Source organism: Sylvia atricapilla, chromosome 3, assembly GCF_009819655.1.
Source record: "Sylvia atricapilla isolate bSylAtr1 chromosome 3, bSylAtr1.pri, whole genome shotgun sequence".
Taxonomy (NCBI): Eukaryota; Metazoa; Chordata; class Aves; order Passeriformes; family Sylviidae; genus Sylvia; species Sylvia atricapilla.
This window is the reverse complement of record NC_089142.1, coordinates 71,911,978-71,938,598: the sequence shown is the minus strand read 5'-3', so window position 1 is coordinate 71,938,598 and position 26,621 is coordinate 71,911,978. Positions and strand designations below refer to the sequence as shown.

General features: G+C 36.8%; 1 protein-coding gene across 1 annotated transcript in view; it reads right to left on the bottom strand.

Moving 5' to 3' along the window:
- The window catches only part of GALNT2 (polypeptide N-acetylgalactosaminyltransferase 2), a 90,788-nt gene that overhangs the window by 38,348 nt on the left and 25,819 nt on the right, over nt 1-26,621 (bottom strand). The window contains exons 2-3 of the mRNA XM_066315746.1: nt 2,358-2,448; nt 346-499 (exon numbers count right to left, since the gene is read on the bottom strand). Of these exons, the coding sequence (XP_066171843.1) occupies nt 346-499; nt 2,358-2,448 (245 nt within the window). The remainder of the gene's footprint in view (nt 1-345; nt 500-2,357; nt 2,449-26,621) is intronic.

Genomic DNA, 26,621 nt, shown 5'->3' with positions numbered 1-26,621 from the left:
GAGACTTCATACCCTTTCTAGACAACCTGCTTCACTGTTTGATCACCCTCACTGTGAAAGAAACTTACAAATGTAGAAACCAAGAAATGCCACCAGATAAACAGGAACAAAGAGAGACTGAATTGCAGCACCAGTTCGGACATATAATAAACACTGAGGGAAGTCATGGAAACAGAAAAACTTGAATAAGATTTTTTGTTCTTTAACCCACTGTCCAAGGATCAGGGAGTTTACTGTTACCGTCCTTTCTAAAGCTGGAATTACTTCTGCTTCAGATAAAACAGCTCAAAAGCAATAAATACAGCAAGGCTGCTCCAGGCCAACACGGCTCGGTTTGGCACTTACTGATCATGCCTAGTGTCAGGGATGCTTCGGTCCATTCGCAGTTTGTCACTTTCCACCTGATTGAACTTATTCCGTGCATATGGATCCTGGCCGGATCGCACCACGGTAGCACCAACATAAGCGTCTTGATCAAAGTCTTGCCACCGAACTTTTCCTACAGCAGAAAAACAGGAAAATACCCAGTTTAATATTTGTGATTTAAGGAACAACATTCAGTAATCTAAACACAATTGATGAAATATTTAATTCAGTAATTAAACTTCAACAGTACTGTTAATGGTGTAATATCAAAACTCACTTTTGCATATTAAATTTGTCTAGACTATCCTGCAAATCACTATCAATTTTTTTTGAAACAATGAAAATAATCTGCACAAATATGAATACCAAGCTTCACTACGATAAGGATTCAGAAGTTTGGCTATATTAACTGAAAACAAAGAAAATAGTGAATTAAGGGTGTATAGTTCTGTCTGTGACACCTTCGATGTTTGATTCCAGACTCTGATACTACTTTACAGTAGCAATTCTCCTGTCTGTTACATCAGGTCATTAGAGACTACTAATCAACACATGAAATTTAAAAAGCCATGACCGGCTCTACTTTACACTTAATCTTCGTTCTAGTTGCAACCCTTCCAACTTCTGATAGCTCTCCCTTTCAACCTCAGACATTTCCCACTCCCTTTAATACTTAAACAGGCTACTTAAGGCCACAGGGAAAATACGAAGTTTGGTTCAGAATACATAAGCATTCAGAAAAAGGGAAATATATAAGAACAGCTGGAAGGTGTAAAATTGGCTGATCTAACACCAGAAACAAAATTTGTAGATAGGTCTGTTAAGTAGAACAAATACCTGAAAAGATCTACCAGAAAACAAGTTAGATCAGCAAGTCTACCAGAAAACAAATTAAATCAATTTTTGGGGATATATTTCTCAATACACACACAAAGTAAAGGTTTTTCCAAAATGGTATACATAGATAACCAGTCAGATTTCCCTTTTCCAAATAGTAGCTAAAATAAGACAGGCCAAAGGATAGAGAAAAAAAGCATCAATAGCAAAGAGTTTATACTGTACCAGAAGAGCCTATGACTGTAAAAGAAAAATCATACCTCACATGTTCCTGGGGATGGAAGTTCCCAGCTGCTTAAAAGAAAGCTTGCCTTGGTTAGTTCTTTCTGCAAGAACTCATAGTATTTCAAGACTTTTGAAAGCAAAACACAAGGGTTGATAGAAGAGAAGCAAAACATGATGTTATCTGGGCAGTAGCGGTCCCTGTCACAGGTTAAACTTTTTCAATTGTGTAAAATATTCAAATTCCATTTTCATTATTCCATATGCTTTAGTATGTCAATTGTAGTGATATATGAAATCTCACTGATGTGAAACAGTTAAGCAGCAAAAAAAGTTTATGGATGCATTCACATGAAATGAAGATTCCTTAACACCTAATTTTCCTAACTCATCCTCAAGGCATGAGGATTTCACTCAAACAAAATAAAAATCACGTTGCTCTGTTATTTTCCAGCATGTGACAAATACTGAGCAAGCAGGAGAAAAAATAAATTACACCAGCAGCACAGCTAGGAAAATCTGCCAAATCAAAAGCTAGGAAAAAAACTAAAATAGTATGAACCTTGGCTGAATCTTCAGTCAAAATAACAGTCCCAAGGTGACCTGTCTGTTGCCTGCCAGCATCATCCACCAAGAGAAATGGACTACTTTTGTACCAGAGGCTTTTACAGTATCTCAAACCTATTGAAGGACAACACAAACATACCAGCAAAGAACCACACTCCCTACTGTTTTAAACTCAAAGAAGCAGTGAAGCAGGTAAGATTTAAGATGCTGAAGCTATAAGAACAGAGAAGTACATATTGCTAAAATAATCCTAGCACTTCAAACTACAAAGTATTATTAGAATCAGAACAGCTGCAGTGTTTTATGGCTTTCAATGATAAATGTTTTATGGCTATGGATTTTCATAACAAATTTTACTACAATACCTGGAGGTAGTGTCTCCACACTTTGTGCCTTGTCCTCCCCATCACTGCCACGCACTTCTTTCCTTTTGGGGTCGATGTCATTCGGGTCCTCCTGAAGAAAAGTACATAATCTTTAAGATAATCCTCATTTAGTTTTCTGTCTTTAAAGCAAAGTAGGTTTTCCAGATTTTACACTTAGAGTGGTCCAAGAAAACAAGGATTTAAAGAGAAACAACGATATTTTCTCCATTACTTGAAAAATAGAACAAAAATTGAGTCAGATTTTTGCAGTTAATTTATGCAAAAATTCTTCTTGGGAAAAAAAATGGAAATTTATTAGGAAAGATGGAATTCTTTTTTTAATCCAAGGAGCTACACAGGCAAAAAGGTTAAGCAAGACCTGAAGAAAGCCCTGCTCTAACAAGGTACAGCCTAAATAGAAAGTTATTTGAAAAGAGAAATCAGGTTATTTAGCAATTATATCCAGAATGACAACCTTACTATTGGAAAAACACTTCCAAAATGTTTTCATGTGTTAATTTCATTGGAGTTTATTCTGGGCTTGACAGGCAACTCTGCTGGATTTATGATTGCAGAGATATTAGTGATTTAGATGGGGGAGGGGGAAAAATAATTTCATCAATGCCCTCTTCCAATTTCCAGTATTTATTCTGAATGTAAATCTCATTTTCATTTCAACAGAGAAAGAAAAAACCCCAACCACCAACTTTCACATTCTTATTACCACAAAAATACAAAATATGAAGCTGGAATTACCCCATTATGCATTTGGAAGAAGTGCAGAACAGACTAAAAAAAAAAAAAACAACTTAGCAACTGCCTGGAGTGTATGCCAATTTGCACACTACACTTAGCCAACTGATTTAAGTGCCATCAGCTTCCGTTGTTCTTGCACACTCGCCAGACAAAATTCCATTTCTTTTCTAAATCTGCACCAAAGGAGTCCCACCTATAAAACCAGTTATACTGGCACTACCCTGCTAAAGACAAGACCTTTACTACAACATGTAGGAAGATACAACATTGTGTCTATACTTATCACTGAGTGCACTGAAGCCAAGCAGTGCAGAACAGTTCTCATTTCTTACAGGAATCTGCCAGAGCAGGGTGACGGTATATGAAGCACATACTGGAAAATGCCTCTGCTGTCCCAGCTCCTAAGCCACATCTGGGAATTCTCTGACAGAACAGTAAGAAGTTAGGCCAAACTTATGCTGGGGAACATTTCAACCACAAATTATGCCATTTCTGCTTGTCCCTAGGCATCTAAGAACTTTACGATGTAAATTCAGCTCAAGTGTCTAAGTGCTAAGTTGGCCCTAATGTTTAGAAATATGCTGAAAAAAGGCAACAGATTTCTAAAATACTGACATTAAAAACTAAATACAGATGCTTTTTTTCCCCCCTAACAAAAAACAGATAAATCAGTTTAAAAATGAATACTACCAATGCATGCTTTTCATAGCAACATCCATTAGGGATTCCAGAAGGGAGGAATTTTAACAGGTTCCTGTCTTGCACATCACCATGTTGGTACATGCTTTGGGCTACTGGGCCTTGTGGAGGTCAGCTGGTACCTCTGCTTAAAGAAAGTTGAGACACAACAATAAAAATAACAAAGAAAATCCACACCAACAAAAAAAAAACCACGCTCCCAAAGCCACACGACACATTTCAAGATGTTTATGACTAACACTGATGAGGGAAATTACATGTCCCTGTGCACTGAGTCCCACCAGCACAGTGAAAGAGAAGCTTTCTGTGTTTTGAGAAAATGGTATTTCACTCATTACTTCGCTTCATACACTATTTTAAAGACACAACAGATACAGTAAAGTCCAAATAACAACTGTAGCTGCAAAATTCACCAAAGTTCTTCACTATTCATTACAGATGACTGTAATGAATCTAAAAAACATGTAATTCAAAAAATAAATGCAAAACATGTGCTAAATAATCAAAATGCAAGGGTTTCTCCTGCAATTAAACAAAACAAAAACTGTTGAGTGCTTCCTCATTGTCTCCCTCCCTTTAAGTCTCTGGGGTAAAACTCCGCCTTCCCATTAATCCTTCTAGCTGAGGTGCATGTGTCATTAGAATAATTATTTACCAGGTTCTTCCACTTCGGATTTTGTTGCTATTGTGTTTTGTTTTTTATAAAATAAACATAAACCACCAAAGGCAAAGTTAGATTCATAATCTTATGGTTTAATGCCATTTTGAATTCTTATAAATTTGATCTTTTCAGGAAACTACTCTGGAGCGCCTTCAGACATTTTGAGGTGATCCAAGCTGCCAGGATGGAAGTTGTCACTGCATATTGCTTGATGTTCAGCTTGCCTCCTAGGACTCCTTATAAAACACTATTGTGATGGGAGAGTATGGGGCATTAAGGGACATTAACCTTGAACATTGTGCCCTAGATTAGGACTTTGTGCCTCTAAAAATCAGCAACTTAGCTAAAACTGATTCTCTTTTGTAAGCACTAACTTTCATCCAATTAAGAATTTGGAAGGTACATGTGGGAAACCTGTACCTTTTAGGTGCCAACAATATATTATATCTTTTAGTCAGAACTTGAGAGCACAAAAAGAGATAAAAGTCGTCATTGACATCATAGGCATAAATACAACTAGTTTCTTTGTATCTCTGACGGCAAATTGCTTCAGCATGGTAACTTGGTTCTATATAGGAATCAACCATATGGTCAAATGGCATTACCACGTTGCCATCACCACAGACAAGACCCACTTTTTCAGCTTGCCTTGAGTGAAACAAAATCCCAACTTCTAATGTGATCTTAAAAAGCCACTTGCTTTTGAGGAGTAATCTTCTTGGTAGAAGACAACAATGCTGGCACTGACAAAACTCATTCATACAGAAAGCTAAGCTTAAGGGAAGATTGAAAGCAACTTAAACTGCTTAAGAAGAGGCATAGCTCTTTAATCATGAGAACACAAGAGGGAGAGTTACTGAATAAAAATTTAAAAGAAAAGGCTACTCTATTTTTCTGTATTTAAATATTAAAACTTTAAAATAGTATTTTCCTGACATTTTTAAAAAGAGCTGGCAATTTCAGGCTACAACTTAGCATGCAAATGCACATGGACAACCATTTTAGAGTTTTTGAAAAAATAAAAAGGTAGCTGCCAACTAGCAGAGATATTAACCACACAGTAGATGTACACAGAACTCCGCTAGAATAAAACCTTTGTGGTCATTGTTCATGCAGCTATTTTCTTAGGCCAGGATACATACCAACAAGAAAATAAGTGCACAACCAGCTAAAATGCAAGTGTTGCACGGATTTGGCATATTTTAATTTTACACATGTCACTGCTTCCCACTAATTTCTGATTCAGTACTACAAGACATGCAAAGACTGCAACTTTACAAGTGCATTCCTAAGTGGAAAATATTACAATGATACTACAGTAATATTTTTAACATATCAAATAAATGTATATTAGGTACAATTTTATAATTCAATTCTCTAAATATCTCTATTATTCCCAAATACTCTACTATTCATCTGAAACTAAGGAATGCACATTTACTTAACATTTTGTTAAAACATTCCTTGCAGCAATAACCTTGCACAATTTGTTATGGTAAATTGACTAAACTGAAGGTGCGGTGGATGTTTTCTTAGGCTGATTAATCACGGAGTTGCAGCAATTTTTTCTTTCAGGATACTGAAGGCTCTCCATGCTTCAGAAAGCCCACATCTACTGACAAATCTTGCTATTACTGCTCACTTTTCCTGCTCAACTCACTCCATTAAGACTAGCTAGAAGACTGAATTTGAGATATGTTGAAGATGCAACATCAAGCTCCACTTTTGAGAACTAGACTCAAAAAAATTGTTTCAGGAAATGATTCGTTACACACTTACAGCTGCTCTGCTGCAGGGAAAGGATGAGGTAGTTCAAATTCAAAGCAGGATTCAAACATTTTTCATAGCATTTCTACACATATACAACAAGACATGATCGTATTCCACGAGAAATTTAAGAGTACTCAATTTGAATTTAGAAAGCTGTAATTATACACATTTGTACATTAGTGGATAGTTTCATTACCATTATTTAAATCTTCCAGACCACTTCCGTTTAGTTTTGGTATATTTGTATGCATTGAATATTATATTCCTTAGAGCATTGCAAAGTAATTTTTTGTCAGTTGTTACTTCATTTGGCACCAAACCCAATTTTAAACTGTTCCGAGTCCCTAGGTATCGCTTCCATACAAAAAAATTAAAACCACACTTAAAACTACTACTCTTTTTCTTATTTTTGTCTCACAATACTTTTTTTCCCCTTTTAATTATGGTTTCAAGTATCACGGATTTGACATTTAACTGCAATGAACTAGATCTCATTATAGCAGAGATTTCAACCCCACAGTGGCTTCCTATCAAGAGAACAACTTTACAACATGAAAAATCCTTAGATGCATTAAGATATCACACAGACCTTACAAGTAGCAACTCAACATAGATCTCTGAAAAACTCTTGAGGTTGGAAATATCTCAAGTGGGAGCTGACTGTGCTCCCAATACAAGCCATCCTTCTCACAGGCAACCTAGATGCTGAACAGCATGCAACATTTAGGCACAAGAGATGGCTGGGAGTTATAGGCTACCTGGGTAGGTAGACACTCAGAGAAAATAACTGAGAAAGGTATCTTTGTTGGTCAAAGTACATGTTAAGGCTTAATATCTGATTGATACCTATATTAATATCTGTTCCTCTTGTTTTTAGGTGAGGGCTACTGCAGATTTTCTTCCACTGGTGATTTTCTAAGAGGAAAGTGAATACTGGCAGCCCCTTCAAAGAGAAGCGTTTGATCCAGCTGGCCTAATACAAGGCTGTGCAGCATCCAGCAGTCCAGATCACTCAAACCAATTGATGATTTTGGAAAGAGTGCTCTCACTGCAAGATGACTCCTCTCAGGACTTCATACACTTCTGTTCTGGCCACGTACTTGGGATCAGACACAGAGAAGCACTTCCATATTCTGTGGAGCAGCACTTGGCATTGCAACAGTGAAGTTGTAATGAAGGCCTGCTGAAGTTTACATCCCTAAACCAAACATAAAGGGTCTCCTAAGAAAAGTACTTAAAGCCAAGGAGAATCAGACAGCTGACTATGACACTGACAAAGCCTAAGCCCAAGCGTCTGCTGGTGCTTAGTATCTCCCTCTGTATTTAATATGTGCCCCTTCCCCCACTCCAATTCAGTTTACAATCTTTTAATTAGCTATCACATTAGCTAAGTAAGCTCTGAAGCATCAGTTCCTTCCAGTGCAGGAGGACCTCCAGCAGAGTCCAGTGTCCAGTTCAGCTTGTTTTCTAACCCAGCACTCACTCTGCCTCCCAAGGAGTCTCCAGAAACAACTCCAGTCTCTCTTGCTGCAGTAAATGAATCCAGCCTTCCTGTGTGCCAGGCAAGCACTCGAGCAATTTAATGTAATTACATTATGGGGTACCTACTTCTCTTCTCAGCAAAAGCATTTTGTATAAAACAGAAATAAAGTATCCTCTAAAAATGCCTGGAATGCTGCTTCTTACAGAAAAGACAAGGAAGAAATATCCCATAAACAAGTGCTAACTTCCTCTGACTGCCAACCTGCTTAGCACACTAAAGCAGACATTTCCAAGCACAACAAGAAGAATAATAAATAAATAATAAATAAACAGAAAAAATACTGAACTTTGCAATATTTAATTATCACTGTTAGTGTCCAAAATTATTACAGCAAAGATGATTTAATTTTCCTTCTTATTCCTTTACTCAGTGTAAGTAAATTGCTGTCAAAGGCACATTCCTTTCATATATTTGAATACTCAGAACAAATATAGAAGCTTCCAGCACGAGGAACGCACACAGCTCTCACAAGAAGACAGTTTTATATTCTCAAAAAAACCCCAACAAGCTACCAAGGAAAAGCATCAAGGTAATACCTTGATGGTTCCATATATAGGAAATGTGTTTAGATATGCTCTCAGTGAATACACTCAAAACATTTTGAAAATGGCAATTACTATAAGCTGTACTCTCTAGACAAAATTAAATGCCTTAGTGTCCTACCATCTCTGTAAATGTTACCTTTACTTAGTGCAAAGTACGTATTTTGTAGCTTACAGGCACTACCTGAAGTGCTAAAACAACTATACAGCATGACATTTTCTAAACCTAGAATGGATTAAACAAAAGTAATGCTTTATCTGAGGTTTCTGGAAAACAAGTATACATATACTCGGAGGAAGGTCTGATCCAACTTTGCGGGTGAAAACTTATTCATACAGCAACTGCAATCAACTCAAAGTTCTGGTTCAACTTAATTTCTGAGCACAATAGACCTACTCAACTGATAAAAGCCAAGGAGCAACAGAAAACCCCAGGTATGGTAGGTCAGGCTATTCAAGAAGTATAAATAAGCTATTAAATATGAAGATTTACACACAAGTATATTTTAGATTATTTTCAAGTTTTCATTAGTTCCCTAGAAATAATAACATTTTGTATCTCCCAAATACCCACACTGGTATAACAAACACTGGATTAACTGATTAGCCCACAAGTGCTATACAGTTTTAGACTGTATTTCAGCATTTTACAAAAAAATATTCTTTTCTGTAAGTACCTGTCAATAAATAAAAAAAAAATTAAAAATAAAAAATAAAAAAATTAAAAAAAAAAACCCAACATGCAACACTTTTACAGCTTGGTGAGAATTCAGATACCCAGCTCCAGGTGATCTCTAATAAACCATGCTCTGTTTTACCTAGAGGCTTCATTCACTCTAATGGTAAATGTCAAACTAAGTGGGACAACCTTATCATCTACCAGAAAAGCAGACAATTAAATATTGCTTGCCTTATAAAATTGACAATCTAATATACCACCAGAAAGAGGAAACAAAACCACCAGAAACTACAACACCCCTTTCATTTCCTTCAGCTACACAGTGAAAAAAACCACTGTTAGAGCTAAAGTGATGGTCAGGCTGATAGTAGAGACAATGCAAGCACACACACCCCCACAGAGATAAAGTGTAGGTAAGAACACATCTTCTTGCTAGAGGCTACTTCTATCAAAGTCTTCCATGCCAAAAGAAGCCCTGCCAAGCAGAGATCTCCACAGAGGCCACCACAGACAGAAGCAGAATCAGCACCTGCTGTGAAATGCCCCCAAGCAGCAAAGCAGAAAGCCCAGAAAGCAAAATGGATCTCTCTCTGGCTTAATTGTCACCTCTCCACAGAAGCAGCTGAAGAGAGAGGAAGGGTCTCATATACCAGACAGAACACAAACGGACAAAAACACCACAGAGCAGCCATGAAAAAGCTTTACTCTTTTTTCCTAAGATCACTCAATCCTCATGATTCATGAAGCTGCATAAATGTATAAGGATAGATGGCACAAAGAGAGGCGAGGGAAGAAGAATAGGAGAAATGTATAAGGATACTGGGACTGATAAAAAGGTATAATCTCAAGTGCATCAGTAGCTTTGAAACCAAGGAATAAGCATCCCAATGAATGCCAGAGGGTCACAAACAGGATCCAGTATTTCCTGTTAAATTTATCATGTCTCAAAAAAACCTCACTTGTCTGCACTACCTGTCACAAACCATGAAAATAAAACATCACAAAACATTTGCAGTGATTATTTAAATTAATGATAGCATCAAAGGCTATTATCAATCAATTTTAGTTTCCAGAGGGAAAGACTGATGGTGACAAAAGACATCTCTTTGAAAAGTTAATTCATGGGTTTTTTAAAATAATGTCAATAACAGCCTTCTATTCCAAAAGTATTTGTCAGTGCAGACACAGTTTTATATTTATACACAGTATTTATACAGTAAATGCACACTCAGCAGCAATAGTGTTTAGGTTGCTATTTTAGTTGTACTAGATTGGGAAAAAAAATCCAAGAATATATTAATCATGTATCATCATCAATCAAAAGGAGCTGATTGATCTGTTAGAGATATGCAAGCAAAAAAAACCCCAAAACTTCAACAGCAAAAAAAGAAGGGTTTAGATACAAAACTTTACTATTTGCAACTTGTTAAAAACAAGTATATTCCTCCAAGGAACATTTTGTCATCATGTCTGATGTAAGTTAAAGTGTTTTGAAGTACATACTTAGGCAGCAGCAATAATTTTAGCATGCCTATCCCATAACTTCTAATGTTTGCAAGTAATAGTTCTCTTTTCTTGTTTATTTTTTGTTGTTGTTTTTTGGGAGGTTTTGTTTTAATTGATCAGTTTCTGGAATGGGGAAAGGAAGAAAAAGTGGCAACAGCTCCCAAACAGGACATGGCTTGATACACAGACAGTATCTGTCCGCTGTGCTTCCTGTTTGAGAATTACTGCGCATATTCATATTCTCACTTGAGCGCTCTCCAAGATGTGAAACCTGAACATCCAAGTAGCTTAACACAAGTACACAGGCCCCAGTTCAGACCCAAGGGATACAGAGCCATGTCATTCCAAAAATTAATGAGATCAGACCAAACTCCTGTCTAACAATCCCAGTTGATTCTACTTAGGGTGGATGAAAGATCCCATGGAACAACTAGTCCAGAAAGGGGAAGAAAGCAGAAAGACAACATCATCCTAAACTGCTGCAAAGCCTTGCAAAGCAAGTGTGGAGCTGGTGCTGCTTACTCTGACAAGGCAGCTGCTGTACAGGCCAGCTGCTGTTCACACCTCACCACATCTCCATCCTGAACTGCTGGACTGTCCCCACTGCTCCCCTTGTAGACACTGGTGTGGCACTCATTTGGCTGATTTCACAGTGAGCTGGGCAGGGATATTGATGTATCATTTCACTGGGCGGGAGTTTTTAAACCACAAGACCAACCGCTAAATTATCTGAGGTACTGAATGCAAGGGAAGCACTCCCAGCTAGGGTAGCAGGGAAAAAAGTGCTGAAAGGAGTGTTCTCATTAGAAGTAACGGATTACAAGTTTAGTTACAACATTAAACCATCCATCACTCAAAACCACTCCAAATTTTCCTTCTTCAAAGAAGGCAATTACTCAACAAATGCTCAGGCACGATTTAATGAAACCTCTTGTTAATTCTACAATATCAGAAGTGTCTGATGAATTAGTCTGTATTTCAAAGTCCTATCCCTAATCCTCTTTGAATACAAACTCATCACTGCCTGCTCTTAGCTCGCTAAAGAATGACTATAAAGAAAAAAAGAACAGGAAAAAATAATGCTTTTGCACAGGAAGAAAGGGGAAAGCATGGAAAGCAAGATTTTGTTTTAATATTTACTTATATAAGAAAGTTGCGTATTTTCTGGAAGTCCAGGGAACTGAGGTTAACTAATTGAAATAAAAGTGAAGTACTGAATAAATAAGCAGAACTCAACACGAATGCATCCAAAAACTTAAGTATACTGAAACATTCCAATAACACAGGCACTTGCAAGTCTCCACCTATATACATCTGAATGAAAAAAGAAGAAAATTGCTCACCAGCAATACAAGAAGCAGATGGAGCAGAAATGAAGAATGGAAGAAAAAAATCCCGATAAGCTGTACACGCATCTTGAAGCGCAGAGAGCAGAAAAAGAAAGCAATTGGAATGAAACCCTTTTCGCTTAATTATATTTTACAAATATTTAAAAGTGCAAATGTAACTGAGATCAAAAGGATAGCAGAAATGCAATTACCTCTAAAGCAAAAACTGCTGTGGCAGTCACATTTACAATTTGTTAGCAATGGGGAAAGGTGACTACCATACCAAAACAACATAGAAACTGTTAAACTAAAGAAAATTATCTTGCATTAAGGATAAAGAAAGAAAAAAATTAGAAAAGAAGAAGCAGTTAGGAATTTCAGTGTTTTGCTGGATGAGATCTGAATGGCTACGGTGCAATAAAGCAACACAACATCACACCACATTTTTTCAACCATAATGGAAGGTTACCACAGACATAAGCAAAGTGTAGATTGAGACAAAGGAATTAAAGTTGCTGTGTCTTGGAACTTTTCTGTAGAATGCAAGAGCATTGTGTTGGTCTCTAAGAAAACAACAGGGGGAAAAAAACAAGATTGATTTTAAAATGTTGACTTTTTTTAATGGCAAAACATTAATCTTCAGATTCAGAGATCAAGGTACTGGAAAACAAAGAAACCATTTCCTTACATCTCTTTCAAGAAGATCATCTTTGAACACAAAGAGATGGAATAAGTCCCAGGAGACTGAAAAATTACTTAGTAACTCCTCTAATTAAATAATATTCAGAGAAAGCTTGCGCTTGACAGATGACTTCTGCCTTCAATAACTCTTTGCATATTTTCCCTCTATCCCAACACTAGGATTTATGATCAGGTCTCAGCAGCTCTGGGCACATGACACAGCACACATAGTATCACTTTTCAGGATCCTTTAACTGCAGACTTTTACTAAAAATAAAAATAAATATTGTCCACAGCTAGTGTAAAATTTTAATCCACAGCTACTGGATTAAATATTAAATATTGTCCACAGCTAGTGTAAAGTTTTTCTGACAGAAAATTACATTGATTATTATATTAAACATTAAAAGCTCCATACTACAAAATTCACACAGATAATTGCCAGTAACATCTTTGATTTTTGCCAGACCCAGACAGCATTCTGCTATTCATCTGCAATAGTCTGGACTACTAAATCAAAACTCAATCCCATAATGAAACAAATGTCTTCCACAAACAAGATAAGATATGTGGAAGACAGACCCCTGCATCAGAAGGAAGAAATACTAATCACTACTGAGATAAGGGACACCTATCCTTCAAATGTTTTTGCCAAACTTCAGTACTAGCATTTCTACCTGAAGTAGGCAATGAAGATCTCTGTATCTTTGCCCAAAACAGAACAAAACTGCATAACATTATTAATCTGAAAGACACCATTCTGCAATGAGGCACCCGCTGGAAAAGTAAAAAGATTGGAGGATTTAAGTCTGCTGAGGTTAACACTCAAATTAATGCTATTACAGGAAGCTAATGTTAGAGCACTCTATTTGTAAAATTTCGACCACACACAGACCCAGAGCTTCAAGGCAGGAAATCAGGCATTTTGCCCTGCTGCTCCTCACACACAGCACTGCCTTTCCTCCAATCTGGGCTTAATTAGTTTGTCTGAACTCTCAGAAAAAGTAGTCCTTCAAGCTGGTACACTGTTAGTTCAGCCCTGAGAAAAGGCAAATTGTAAGACACAGAGGGGAGCAGTAATTTTAGGCAAATTTTATACCAAGAGTATAAATTGAGCCCTTTAGATACAATTTAGGTTCTGTGTGCAAAACACTCAATATTCATTCCCACTGTATTAGACTATACATCTATCAGAACTGGGAGCAAATAAAGTTAACAATACACAAACTTATTAATTGAAAAAACCGAGGGGAAAAAGGTTTAGAAAAGTCTGGGCAATTTAATAATGCACTCAAGGAATTCTGTACACTTGCAAGCTGCAAGGTGATTTCATACTACACTGGAGTTAATCTCATTCCAAAGAGAGTTAGAAAACCTTCCCTGGATGCTAAGGCCTAACAAGAAAAGGTTGGGGGCTCAAGTCTGCTGAAGTTATGGCCTATTCATCTGCAGTCTCTCAGAGGAGAGGTCACCAACTGTGCACCCTTGGTGATGATCTCACACAACCTCCACAAAGAGCTCTTATCATAGAAACTGACGTAAGAGGGGCAGAGCCAGAATTAAAGCCTGATCCAAGCATGACAGCTAAGCCAAGTGTTGTGCAGAAAGCTCCTGTGCTGTTCTCAAACCTTTCAAAATAAAGAAAAGTTTTGAAATTTAACAACTCAAAAGACTCCAACATGAAAAATTACTCCAACCCAGACTCCACTTTCAGGCTAACTCAAGCTATTAGAAACTTCCTAGTCAAAATTTAAAATCATTCTGCAGAATTTTATGAGCTACCATTCTCTAGAATACCTCTGAATACACAGAATATCAACCTTAAGGCCAAAACATGTCAAAAGATGAGGTGAAAGCCATCATCCAGTTTGGAAGTCATGAATGGTATATAACAGACAAGAGCAAAATGTCACTCCTATCATCTAGTGTTTTCACAACTAGCCCACTATTTTTAACACTGAGCTCTCCGCCTCTTCTCACTATATATGACCATATACTGACATTTAAGTCATCCCAAAGTAGGCGAGAAAATAAAGGATTTGAGGAGAAAGACTCCTTGTACTCATGTGCATGATGTGCATGCATGCATATATACATATATATGCGCACACAAAAACATACACACATGCATATACAAGAGAGTTAATCACAGACTTTGTACTAGAAAACTGGGGGGAGGCACAGCTAAGAGACCAAGTACCCTTTCAAAAGTACAACAAAATCTGAACAAGTAAAATTCCACTAGATGATAGAAAGAAAAAAATAGAATTAATTGGTCTCCGGCAAGTTAGAGAAGAGCTGAAATCACAATCACAGCACAAGAGCAAATAACAAAATGAAGAGATGCATTACCACAAAGAAGAAAAGACAAACAACCAAAACAAAACCTAAGGAGCAACAAGAATTCACAAAACTAAAGAAAAACAATAGCAATAACCATATTGAACCCAAGCCACAGCAGCATTCTTAATTTTAGCTGGTAGAATAAATAGTCACAGGGATTAGAAAAGTCCTTATGGACAAGAGAGATCCTAAAATATTTAGAGAACAAGAAACAAGCTGTTAAACAAAGTTGGAGGAATTCAAATTTCATGAGTCAGAATGTCCTATCTTTTCAATTACTTGCTTTGAATAGTGTGGATAAATAAAGTGGGTACAGTCAACTGGCTTGACTTTTTAGACCAGTCACGCTGTCAAAAAAATTAGAGCCATCAGGTTTTAGAACCCCACAGATTGCTCCAATGCCTTACCCCATTTTGTGTCTATTTTTGGAAAAAAGCACCAAAATATTGAGCCATCGCACATAAGTTGAGCTTCACAAGCTGAGCTTCAGAGAAGTAGTGTGTAGCACATCTCTTGCATAGACTAATAACTCAAAAGCTATTTCTAGACTAACAAGTAAATATGATCTGTGAGAATTCCTTATATTTTGGCTAACATACCCAGATGAATAGTTGAATTGCAGCCTAGATGCACCTTTACCATAGCTTAATATTTCAGTTAAGACTACAACAGGTAACAGAACTACACAAGCAGAAGAATTTATAAACTAAGGCCATGAGAAATTAGGCTTTCAAACCTTAACCCACAAGGAGCTACAAATATTTAAATTCGCAATACAGCCTTTCCTTCAGGGAAGCCATAATCTGATCTGCCCTTATCTGCTACATTGTCTAGTTTCTTTCAAACAGCTTGTCAAAGATGACACATTGAAGTCTATTTTGAATTGAGCAACAGATTCAAAAGCAGAACAAAGAGGACTAATAAGAAAGAAAAGAACAGGATAGTCCATCAAAAGAGTTTTCTGGGTCAGGAAGAAGGTCTAAAAAAATGCCTGACACACACATGTGAAACCAGAAAAAGCCCCCAAATTTCCTCGAGAAAATAAAGAAATTGTTACAAAGTAACAATTCTAAGTCAGTCTTTCTTTGACACTTAATTCTCACTACTGGATTCAGATAACAGCAGAAATGTTTCAGATAACAGCAGCTTTAAAAGGTTCACTATTAAACACATAGATCCCCTGAAAATTCATTTATTTTTCACTTGCAGGAAATCACAGATAAAGACAGAGACATAGATTAGATCACCTGCTCTCAGTGTATGTTATTCTCTTGGTAGATATAATCCACGTGTTGAGATTAAAGCTTGAAAAAAAGAAGTGCTAAAGAAAATCTTGGGAGATAAAATCCCCTAAATTTACACAAGCACCTAAAGGAATATTTACAAACAATTTAAGAAGGGGGAAACACACATTAATTTCTCCAGTCACCAAATGCTATTTTCCAAAAGCCAAGTATCTGGTACCTTTTTTGCCAGCCTCAAGCAATACTGCTTGATATCTACAATCTTCTTCCTTTTTTTCCTTTCCACTCATGCAGTCACACTCCTTCTCTCTAAAAGGATTAATCAGTTCTTAAAACCAGAGCAGAATTCCTTGATGCTGAAACTGATCAAATGCCATTGAATGAAGCGGTAACACAAGCAGGAGTAGGTTACAGCGATTGTTTCTGATACTGTTTTTGAAAGTCACTAGCTCTATTCTGGAGCCTAATATCACAACCTGTTCCAATCCTGTCCCTTTCTTGAAACATTTTTAACTGCTGGCATTATAAAAAGGAGTTGCTTCCCATGAGTATTGGCTGAAAAAATCTATACATTATAATCTCAGATGGTTAAATTTGCTTCGAAAACACTATTAAACACTGTTTGCCTATTTTTCTGCCACTGCTTCAGAGCCACACAGAGAAAACACTGATTTTTACAATCTCTCATACTTGTGACCCCTTTACCATCAGTGCTTAGGGCAAAACACTCAAAACCCCATTATCAGCTATATATCCAGTGCTAACCATTTGTTGCAATGGGACGTATTTATAAATAATGCTGAGATTATACAGAGGCAGAGTCTAAGCTTTCTTACAACAGAAAAATGCCCCTGATTAAAATAAATGGCCAAACGTTTCCCTTAATATGCAAACAAATATAATAAATTGGTTTGGAACATTTGTAGCACAAAATTATTGTGTTTATTTTTGTATCAGCTGCTTTCACTTCTACCAAGAGAAGTTTCTTTTCTGGCTGAGTCAGTGAAAACAACCAGCCCATTGCTAAAGATGAAAGAGGTCAATTGTCTACCATAAGCAGGAGCATATAATTTTAGAATCATATTTAAGTAGCTGAAAAACAATAATAAATTGAATATTTGTTAAAATCCACAACCTAAAATGAGAGCCATAGATTTTCTTTTAAGGAAAACCATTATAAGTAAATTGCTTGTTAATCTGGTTATTGGTTTAAATTCTCTTCAGATACAGTAACAGGAACCTCTTATTAAATGCAGATTCTCCAACAACTTGGATAATGATCCTGGTTCAATCCTTGGTTAAAGTAAGCCTGAAGCAGTGCACACAGACAGGTTTATTGATTATTTTTGGACACAGGAAGATCTTGCACTTATGAAATCAACCTGCTTGAGGCAAAGATAAACTTACAGAGAAACTCATGCACTGAAGTTTACACCACACTTGAATGGAAAATATTGATTCTGTCTTAACCATCAGTTCATTCCAATGACTACAAACCACTGCTACTAACTTCACTGAAGAGAAATAATACAATTCAATTTTCAAATTTTCAAATATTCTTTCATATTGCTTCTCAGCAGTATTGTAACTAATAATAAAATTGGATTTATGGAATAATGAGAGATCCTTGACATCACTGTAAGTAAAAAGCAGAGCGGACTTTTCAAGCCTATGATACAAATTTTATCAACTATTATTCAAGACTTATCTATTGAATATAGTATTTGGAAATAGTACACTGGTAACCACACTTTCAGCTTTGTGGATTGCAAGCAGCATCTTTTATTTCTTAGTGTTCCCTTATAAAGGGATGAACCTATGCCTGCATCTTCTCACTTTCAGCTTGAAAATGTTTAAGTAGTACATTTTTCCTATCCTGTTTAATTTATATTTCTTAGTCTAGTTTTCCTGCACATTAAGAGATTTTTTGCTATCATGTTGCATTTTAGTGGGTGCCTGGATTAAAACAGTTTATTGATTTTTTTTTTAATCCACTTCTCTATTCAGAATGATTTAAAAAAAGAAGATTGTCCTGAGAGTAGCTCCTATTTTACTATATATGCTGTTTCTTCTTTGCCCACCTTCCCATAAAAAAACCACAGAACTTCTCAAGCAGATTGCAATTCCTAGGAATAATTTTGGGGAGCACCTACCACCACAACCAATAGGATCTCAACTGTATCAAGATGGGGGAATATAAAGGGCAAGGGAATCAATATAAAAGGTCATTTGGAGAATATAAGCCATCAGTCCTTAGATGTCATATCAAAAAGACTCTCTTCTGAACAAAATCTAATGCTTATCCTTTTTAACCAATTAGTCCTTTGTATCTACTTAGATTCACCCAGGTTAAATTACAGGAAACTTCATAGTGAGGGCAAAGATAAAGGCATTCAAGGAAAAAAATGCAGAACATGCATAACTAATAAAACAGAATCAAGAGACTTTTCAGAAGAAAGAAGCTCATCTGGAACTCTCAAGGGATGGGGAAAAATATAATATTCTCTTTAGTCACAAAACCCAAACACATGCATCTCAGAAGAAAAGGAAAAAAAAAAAAGGGGGGAAAAAAAAAAGGGCATGTACTCAGGTTTAAATCATGGAAAAGAAACGCATCTTGGGATTACTTCTACCATAACTTCCTGGAAGGCAGCAGAGATCATAAGGAATGGTTGTCCAAAATGAAAAGAAATCTTGAGTTTTGCACCAGCAGGATCAAGAAAAAAAAAATCTGCTCTGAAGTCCAAAATTAATCTGAATAATGAATATCTACAAGCTATATAACTATGAATAATACATAGTCCAGATGAGAGAAAGTAAATATTAGTTCTCTTAACAAAATCATTCCTTTTTAGATGAAATAAAAGATGGGCTATTTTTATTTAGCTTAGTTCTCACATTTTCATTCCCTTAAAAGAGGAACTGCATCCCTTATGACAATGTACTTTCTTGGCAAAGTTCAGCATAACCTTTAGAGCCTCCAGCTTTTTAAAAACTGTACTGAAATCTTGTACCCTTTTGATGATAAGTGGCTTTATTGCCAGGTAAACACTAGCATTAATTTCTGCAGCTAGGGTAAAAAAATACAGTGTATGAAGCAGGAAATGAAATGCAGTGTATGTAGGATGGCTCAGGGAACACAAATGAGAGATCTACTGGTAGAGAAATACCATCTTGCTCCTCCATGCTATCGATAAACTAGACATGTCTGTTTTTTAATAAAGGACTAGATTCAAATCAGTTTTACCCTCTCTCATACCAGACTTTTTGCCGTTTGCATTCTTAATCTGCTTTTTGCACCAGTTCAGCACACATTCTTACTCATGCACATTGACAATATGTTTAGTTACAGCTGAAAAACAGTTCCCAAAACCCTAAAGCTTATTTCTAATGAGTTTTTTATATCTAATTCTGAATACACAGAAAAATAAACCCGATTTTGTCACGTGCACAATGCCATCAAAAGATGAACCTTTTCCAATACCAATCAATTCAGCCAGCAAGAACTACAGACACACAGGATAAAGGCTAAGCAGCAGAGCTGGTGGACACAGATCATGTCTGTCCAGGTGCTCTTCATCAGGGATCTACAGAACAGACAACAAAGGAGAACTCTGCTTTGACAGAGTTCAGCTCTTCTAGTACTCAAAACTATCAGAGAATACTTTGAAGATAAGCTTCTCATCCTTCCATCAAGATATCTATTAATCTCTTACTGAGTGCCAACAGAGCACCACTTTTCAGCTTTTGGTTTCATTTTCCACTGAAGACACTTTCAAGGACTTCCAAGTAACGATTACATTGGAGTTTGAAATCCAAGTTATGTTTAGCTATGACCCAGGCAAAACCTGTGAAGCTCAAGAGCAGGCAAGCACTGACATGCAAACCCAGTTGTTCAACAAAAGGTGTCCTTGCTAGACCAGTTACACTAATCCTTTTCACCCTCTTCAGAACTAGCAAAGCTGAGGGCACACCACAGCAAAAATATCTGGATAATGTGCTGGGAGGGCATGGTCCAGCTGAAGTACCAAACAGGGTTGAGCCATCAAAAGGAGAGTCTGGTCATCAGAATAGCCACCTTGACTGCTCAGAGACTTTAGAATTAAAGGATTTCTGCCCTGCAAGGTTTTGCTTTTTTACTTTCCAGATGTTACAAGGTCTACTAAATCTGATCTACCAGGCTGACCTGAAAACAATGTGCAAGACATTTTAAAAAGTACACAAGTAAACTCAATTATTTGGTAGTAAATTCACTTGCATTTCTGTGGTTCCTGCTGACCTCAAGGAAAGGATAGATTTTCTCAACAATGTTAACTTCTCCACCAAAATTGCGCTGAATATAACTTGCATAATTTAACAAAATTAAAAAACATCCACCAAAACAAAAAGAAAAAACCCCCACACCTTTCCTGAAACTTTTCACACACACAAGAAAAAGGGAAGCTGAAAGGATGAGCAAACCCAAACCACAATAAATATTTAACATTTACAAAAGGTACAAAACTTTGAAACATGCCACTTTTTCTATTAATTTTCCAGGTGCCTAATGCTTAAGGACACGTAGTGATACGAAAGGGGAACGTTTTAAAACTGGAAAAGGTAGGTTTAGATGCAATACTAAGAAGACATTCTTTCCTATGAGGGAGATGAGGCCCTGGCTCAGCTTGCCAAGAAAAGCTGTGGATGCTCCATCTCTGGAATTGTTCCTGGTCTAGTAGGAAGTGTCCCTGCCCATGGCAGGGCAGTTAGAACTAGATGATCTTTAAGAACACTTCCAACCCAATCTATTCTATGACACCATGATTCTTATAGGTAAAGTTACAAATAGGTCTTTCTTACTATCAAGAGATGTAAGATGTGAACTTTTGTAACAAAACAAGAGTCTGTTAGCAATAGACTATATTTTCATCATATGATCTCTGTGCAAAACCTCAGAGGCCTACCTTTCCAGAAGCTAACACAGGCTATGGGAAATCATTCTTAATTGTTTTACAGCACCTCACAGAGCAACATGGACCAATATGACAAAAAAGTATTTCTCCTTTTCCACTGGTCTCTCATGGTACTTCTTTGAGTACAACCAAATACCATAGCAGAAGCATAAAAATGTCCCCAGGTAAAAAAAAAAAAAAAAAAATATTGGATGAACAGATTTTTTGTTGCACAACCAGCAAACTATACAGAAACATATTCCTTTCAGAGGGAGGAGAGCTACACAGGAGAGACAGAAAATGGAATAGCTGTTCTGGCAGTCAATATTACTCTTATCCTAGAAAAACATACTGCATGTCATCCATCTTGAAAAATGTATTAATAAAGAAATTAAATTCTTGAACCCTCAGGCTGCCAAATTTCATTGCAGTGCAAGAAAGCAAAGTGTGGCTTTCTCTTCCTCCTACTCATGATCTTATCAAGTTCTTGCATTAGTCTTCCAATGACTCACATACAAGCAAACAAATTTTCATCTTTTAAATAGTTTTTAATGAAATTACCACTGATTAGATTTATATAGAAGCAAACAAGAAGAAAAAGGGCTTTATCAAAATCAGATAGGGAAAATGCAAAAAAAAACCATGCTAGCCATAAAGGCTGTGTGAATGCTTATCTGTGGGTTGATAGCAGTCCTGTTCTGAGTAATACTTAAGTATTAAGAATAATAATATTTATTAAGAGAACACTAGATATGTGTCTTGGTCTACCTATTAAGGTATTGTTTGCTAACACAACTCCGCTTTCAGATGACTGAAAAATAACCTGGCAAATATGTCAGAATACTATAATTTAGTACATTAAAATATTACCTAGTAACATTCCTTTCCCATCTTGAGAAGGTGACTGCAAAGAAAAGGATTTTCAACTTCTGTTTTTAAATCCTTGGAGGAATGTATAGTGTAGACATTACTCCAACTGTCTAAAAGATAAAGTTAATAGAACATTACAGAACAGTCAAATATTCAGGAGCAGCTACAGCTAGCTTTTCCATGCAGCTAACATATTCTAGCCCATTCACTTTCTCAGCCCTGCTTAAATCAAGAATTTAAGCTTTTCTTTATGAAATTTTTCCAACACTGAAGTCTACACACACTTCAGTATTACATTCAGAGTTTTCCCTGATTCTCTTTTAAATGAAGAACAGCTATTCCTAACATAATTTGTTTGTAAGGGAATTTTAAGCCTTCAGAATGAAGGCGCAACAGCCATGTGCTGCAACATGATTCATACCTTTCTTAAGCATTAACTGAAGGAGCAGAACTGAATTAAATTGTTCAGTCAATCTGCCTGCACAAATAAGAACCTGAGTAAATGGAGGTTTTCCTTTTAATTCAAAAGGCTGTGTTAAGGGCAGAATTCACTTCAGTGCCTCCACAGTGACCTGCAGAAGAACTATACCCAGAGTTCATGGCTCACTGCTTGGCCCTGGGCCATCCCCTGCACCACGCAGAAGTTGGCACCACCCGCCTGCTCAGAGCTGCCAGCTAAGCCGTGTGCTCTGCCAGAAAGCCATTATTCTGTGGATTCAGAAAAGTCTGGGGGGAAGAGCAACTGATAATCAATTATTCCTTAAAAACAACTTTAAAAGCAGCAAGCACACTAGACTTCATCACTCTTCTCCAGACATATTTTTCCACCATTAATTTACTGCAGTCACAAAAAGCATTGGGTTTTGCTCCACTGCTACACTTAGCAGGCTCAAATCAATTATGTGCAGCTTTGATGACATTTAACTGTTAAAAACCAAAACTGCCTGGATATGCTTGCCCCACTTCTGCTTGCTGTGCATCCAGTCCCCTTGTTGTGAGGCCATTCATGGCAAATACAACTTGAGCTTCATCTCTGATCAGCCCATCAGCCACAGATAATTTGCCACAAAATGCACTTCCTAACTGCAATAAATGAAACTGACAAATATGCCTGAAAACCAGGCAATCCTTCACTTCCCTGGTGATGGCCTACGCTGCATGGCCTGTGGAATGCCTCACTTTCTGGCACACAAGTGAGTATCTAACTAAATGCATAAAAAGTAGAAGAGACTAACAGCCAGTTTTGCCATCCATCTCACACTGTACAGCATGGGTTCTTACTTCAAATCAAAAGTCTCACAGTAAAAGAAGAAATATTCGATTTCTCTTAATTTGCATGACTAGAGTCTAAGGCACCTAAGGACATAATTAGGCCCTATCTCCTTCAAATACTTAAATACAAAGCTATCTCATTAATCTTCTGGTTAGAGTCATAGACAGTCTTATTTTAATTTTGAATGGATAAACTATCCCAGAACAAATGTGATAACAAAAGAAAGCTCATTTGTCAAACATCCAAAATCCTTATTTTGGAAACAAATAGACATGTGCAATTTGATTTAATTTGATTCCACTTAGCAAGTGCTAAAAGCCAAGCAATGTGATACTAATTAGTTCACACTGACAACAAAAGAATTTCTCAGTTACTCTAAGGACAGTTTTTTAGAAGCCAACCTTTATTTGACCAACAGTTCACAGAATTAAGAGTCTGCAAATGTAGAGAAAGGTACTGGAAAGACAAAATTCGCATTACAAGAATAGATTTACTACTTTAACAGCTGTACAGTACTTTTAGAAAACAAAAGTCACTGTTTCACATGATGATTAGCTCTCTGCAGTAACTAATGATTTAAGGATGTGGAAAGGGTTAACCTTGTTTTTAGGTAACTTGTTTCAAAGTCATTTCATTTCTTGTAAAGACAGTAATTTCAAGAAAAGAGAGAACCCAGATACAGTTGAGATAGTAGTAGGCAGATAAAAGAAAGAAAAAAATTTAAAAGTCAGTTAAGAATCTCTTCAATATTACACAGGTGGAGACACAAAGTTAACCAGAAGTCAACTGAGACACTTCCATCCTATCTTACAAAAGCAATCTTCCCCAAACCTTCCTTCCCTCCCCACAAACAGTTTATCTGTACAAAACTGAGCCTTAATCAATTTTTTGACTGAGACTCAATGAAGAAGTTTCAGTGAAGCCTGAAAAGATTAACTATCTTGCTTACTTTATCATAGAAAAAAACAAATTAGGGTAGCAAAATTTTATAAAAACACCAAGTAATAAAGCTTAAGAAATAGCAGGGCTCTTGAGGAAGAGAAGTCATTCAGGAAGGAGGCAGCCACAAAGGCAGAACTATAACAATTGTTCCACTTTAAAACAATAAGCTAATAAGCTGACACTGATAGTTGGGAGGGGGGAATGGAGGGGGAAAAAAAAAAAAAAAAAAAAAAAAAACACCACTTTGGTTTATCATTACACACAAAAAAAGTAAATTTCCTATTGTCCTGGGTTGTAGTTTAGGATGTATTCTATCACCATCTTCAGTTAATGGCCCATCAATGCCTTGTGCATGACCCATAGATAACTCCCTCCGGGAGCTATCTCTCTTTAATGGGCCATCAAGGACCTTCTGTATGACTCATCATCCCATTGTGAGATGCTCCACCCATAGGGAGGAGCCAAGCATTCTCACCTCGATATAAACTGGGATTTGGGACAGTAGAAGCAGCCCTCACCCACTGGATTCCCAGAGGACCAGAGCTACCAGACCTTTCTACAAGATCACTGCTTCAGGAAGAGCACCTCACCTGGACTGCTTCCATCACCCTGATCAGGTCGTATTTTTACTCTGTCAGTGGCTTTTTTCTTTTTGTATTGTTGCATTTATTTTATTTTCCTTTCCTTCTGATTAAATTTTATTTCTGACTTAGAGCCTCTCACTTGGTTTGTTTTCAAACCACAACACCTTTAATACCAGAAAAGCTACCCTGACAGTCAGAGAGCTGAAAAAAAAAAAAAAAAAAGAAAAATCTCAAGTACACCATCTTTCAGGCCTATAAGTCTTAAGAAAAAACTTTTACATAAAGGCATTTCAAGCCCTACTCTGCAAGCAGATTGGATTTACATTTATCATGTAAAAGCAGATCTCTCGCATAAAACTTGTTTCAAAGATGCATGTAGTTAAAAGTCTGTCATCATTAATTGGTAAAGGGATTTTGAGCACTTAAGAGCCACCTAATTGCTAAAGCAATATTGGAGATTAGTACTATGACATTTCTAATAACTTTCAGTTCTGCAGAGATGCTTTGGGGAAAATCTGATCTCTGGTGCCTTCAGAGTAATTCAAAATCCTCATGACTAAACAGAAGAAAAAAAAAATCAGAAAATACCATAGTCTTGGAAGGCACAATCTCAGTAAAAATACTGCACAAATTAACCATGAATACTTATAAGAATACATATTGAAGTGAGACACACATCTCCCGCCCAGAAATGCTGAGCAGTTTAACCCACCGTTTTAACCCCAGAAACACATTTAAAGCATCCAGCATCTAAAAAGGTACAAAGTGCCTTAAATGTATCATTACCGTGCTTCTACAAAGAAACTCTTAAGAGCCACTGGAGCATTACAATCCTTGCCATAGATTTCAGAACAGATCAAAAGCAAGCTCCTGAAATACAACTTCTTTTTCTCTTGCAGGCACAAGCGAACAAAGTCGCAAGTGAAAGGCAATTTCCCTCTCTACATGCATTCAAGAAGCATCTTTGCAAGAAGCTAACTAGAATTCCCAGAGAAACATTTTATACTCTGCCCCCTGAGTCTTCAAAAGCAACCACGCTCCTTTCCTGTTTAAACTAAGGAAGGAAGCCTTGTCTTAATTGATCGGTCATGCTCTGAACAAATGTTTTTATAACCACAAATCCAAACCACTGCAGACTTCACAGCTTCCGAAGACACAAGCTCCAAAAGATATCTTTAACCTAACAATCTGCAATAGAAGAACCACAAGAAATGAGATACCATGCTTTTTCCAAGCGAAATCTTGCTTGACTGAAAATGTTAAAAGTCCGCCCAAAAAAAGGGATTGGTTGCAAGATTGCTCTGTGCCCTCAAAGTTTTTCCTAAATTTTGTTTTTAAATGAGAGAACAAAGGGTACAACACCAAATTCTTTTAGTCTCAGATTTATCAAAGGACATCAACTATTCATTGCCACACTTTAGTAGAAGACTTAGGTGAAGTAAAGAAAAAAAGAACTATAACAAATAGAGCACCTTTACATTAAGGAAGAGGAAATATTTTTCTTCACTCAACTGTAAAGGAAGAAGTAATTTCTCCCCTCACTGAACTGATAGCCTGTGTGCATCTTTTTCTCTGATAACCTGAATTGTCAAGCTCTGGGTTGAATATCCAGGGTCTGCTTAGCCTGGAACACTACTTACACAGTAGGAATACACTCATGTTTCTCACAGATTCAATTTTTGAAAGGCTTTTTTTCCATCCAGATAATTTGATGTTCATTAGAAGTCACATCTTCCATTATCCAGCCTGTCCAAATGCACTTTCAAAAACCACAATTTTGCAGCTATCAACCTTAAAAACACCCCTAACTTCTTTACAGCATCATGGAACTGACTTCCATGCTGGTCAAAAAAAGTATGTTTACACCAAGCTGTGATCACAAAGACCTGCATATAATTTGTGGGAAATAAAG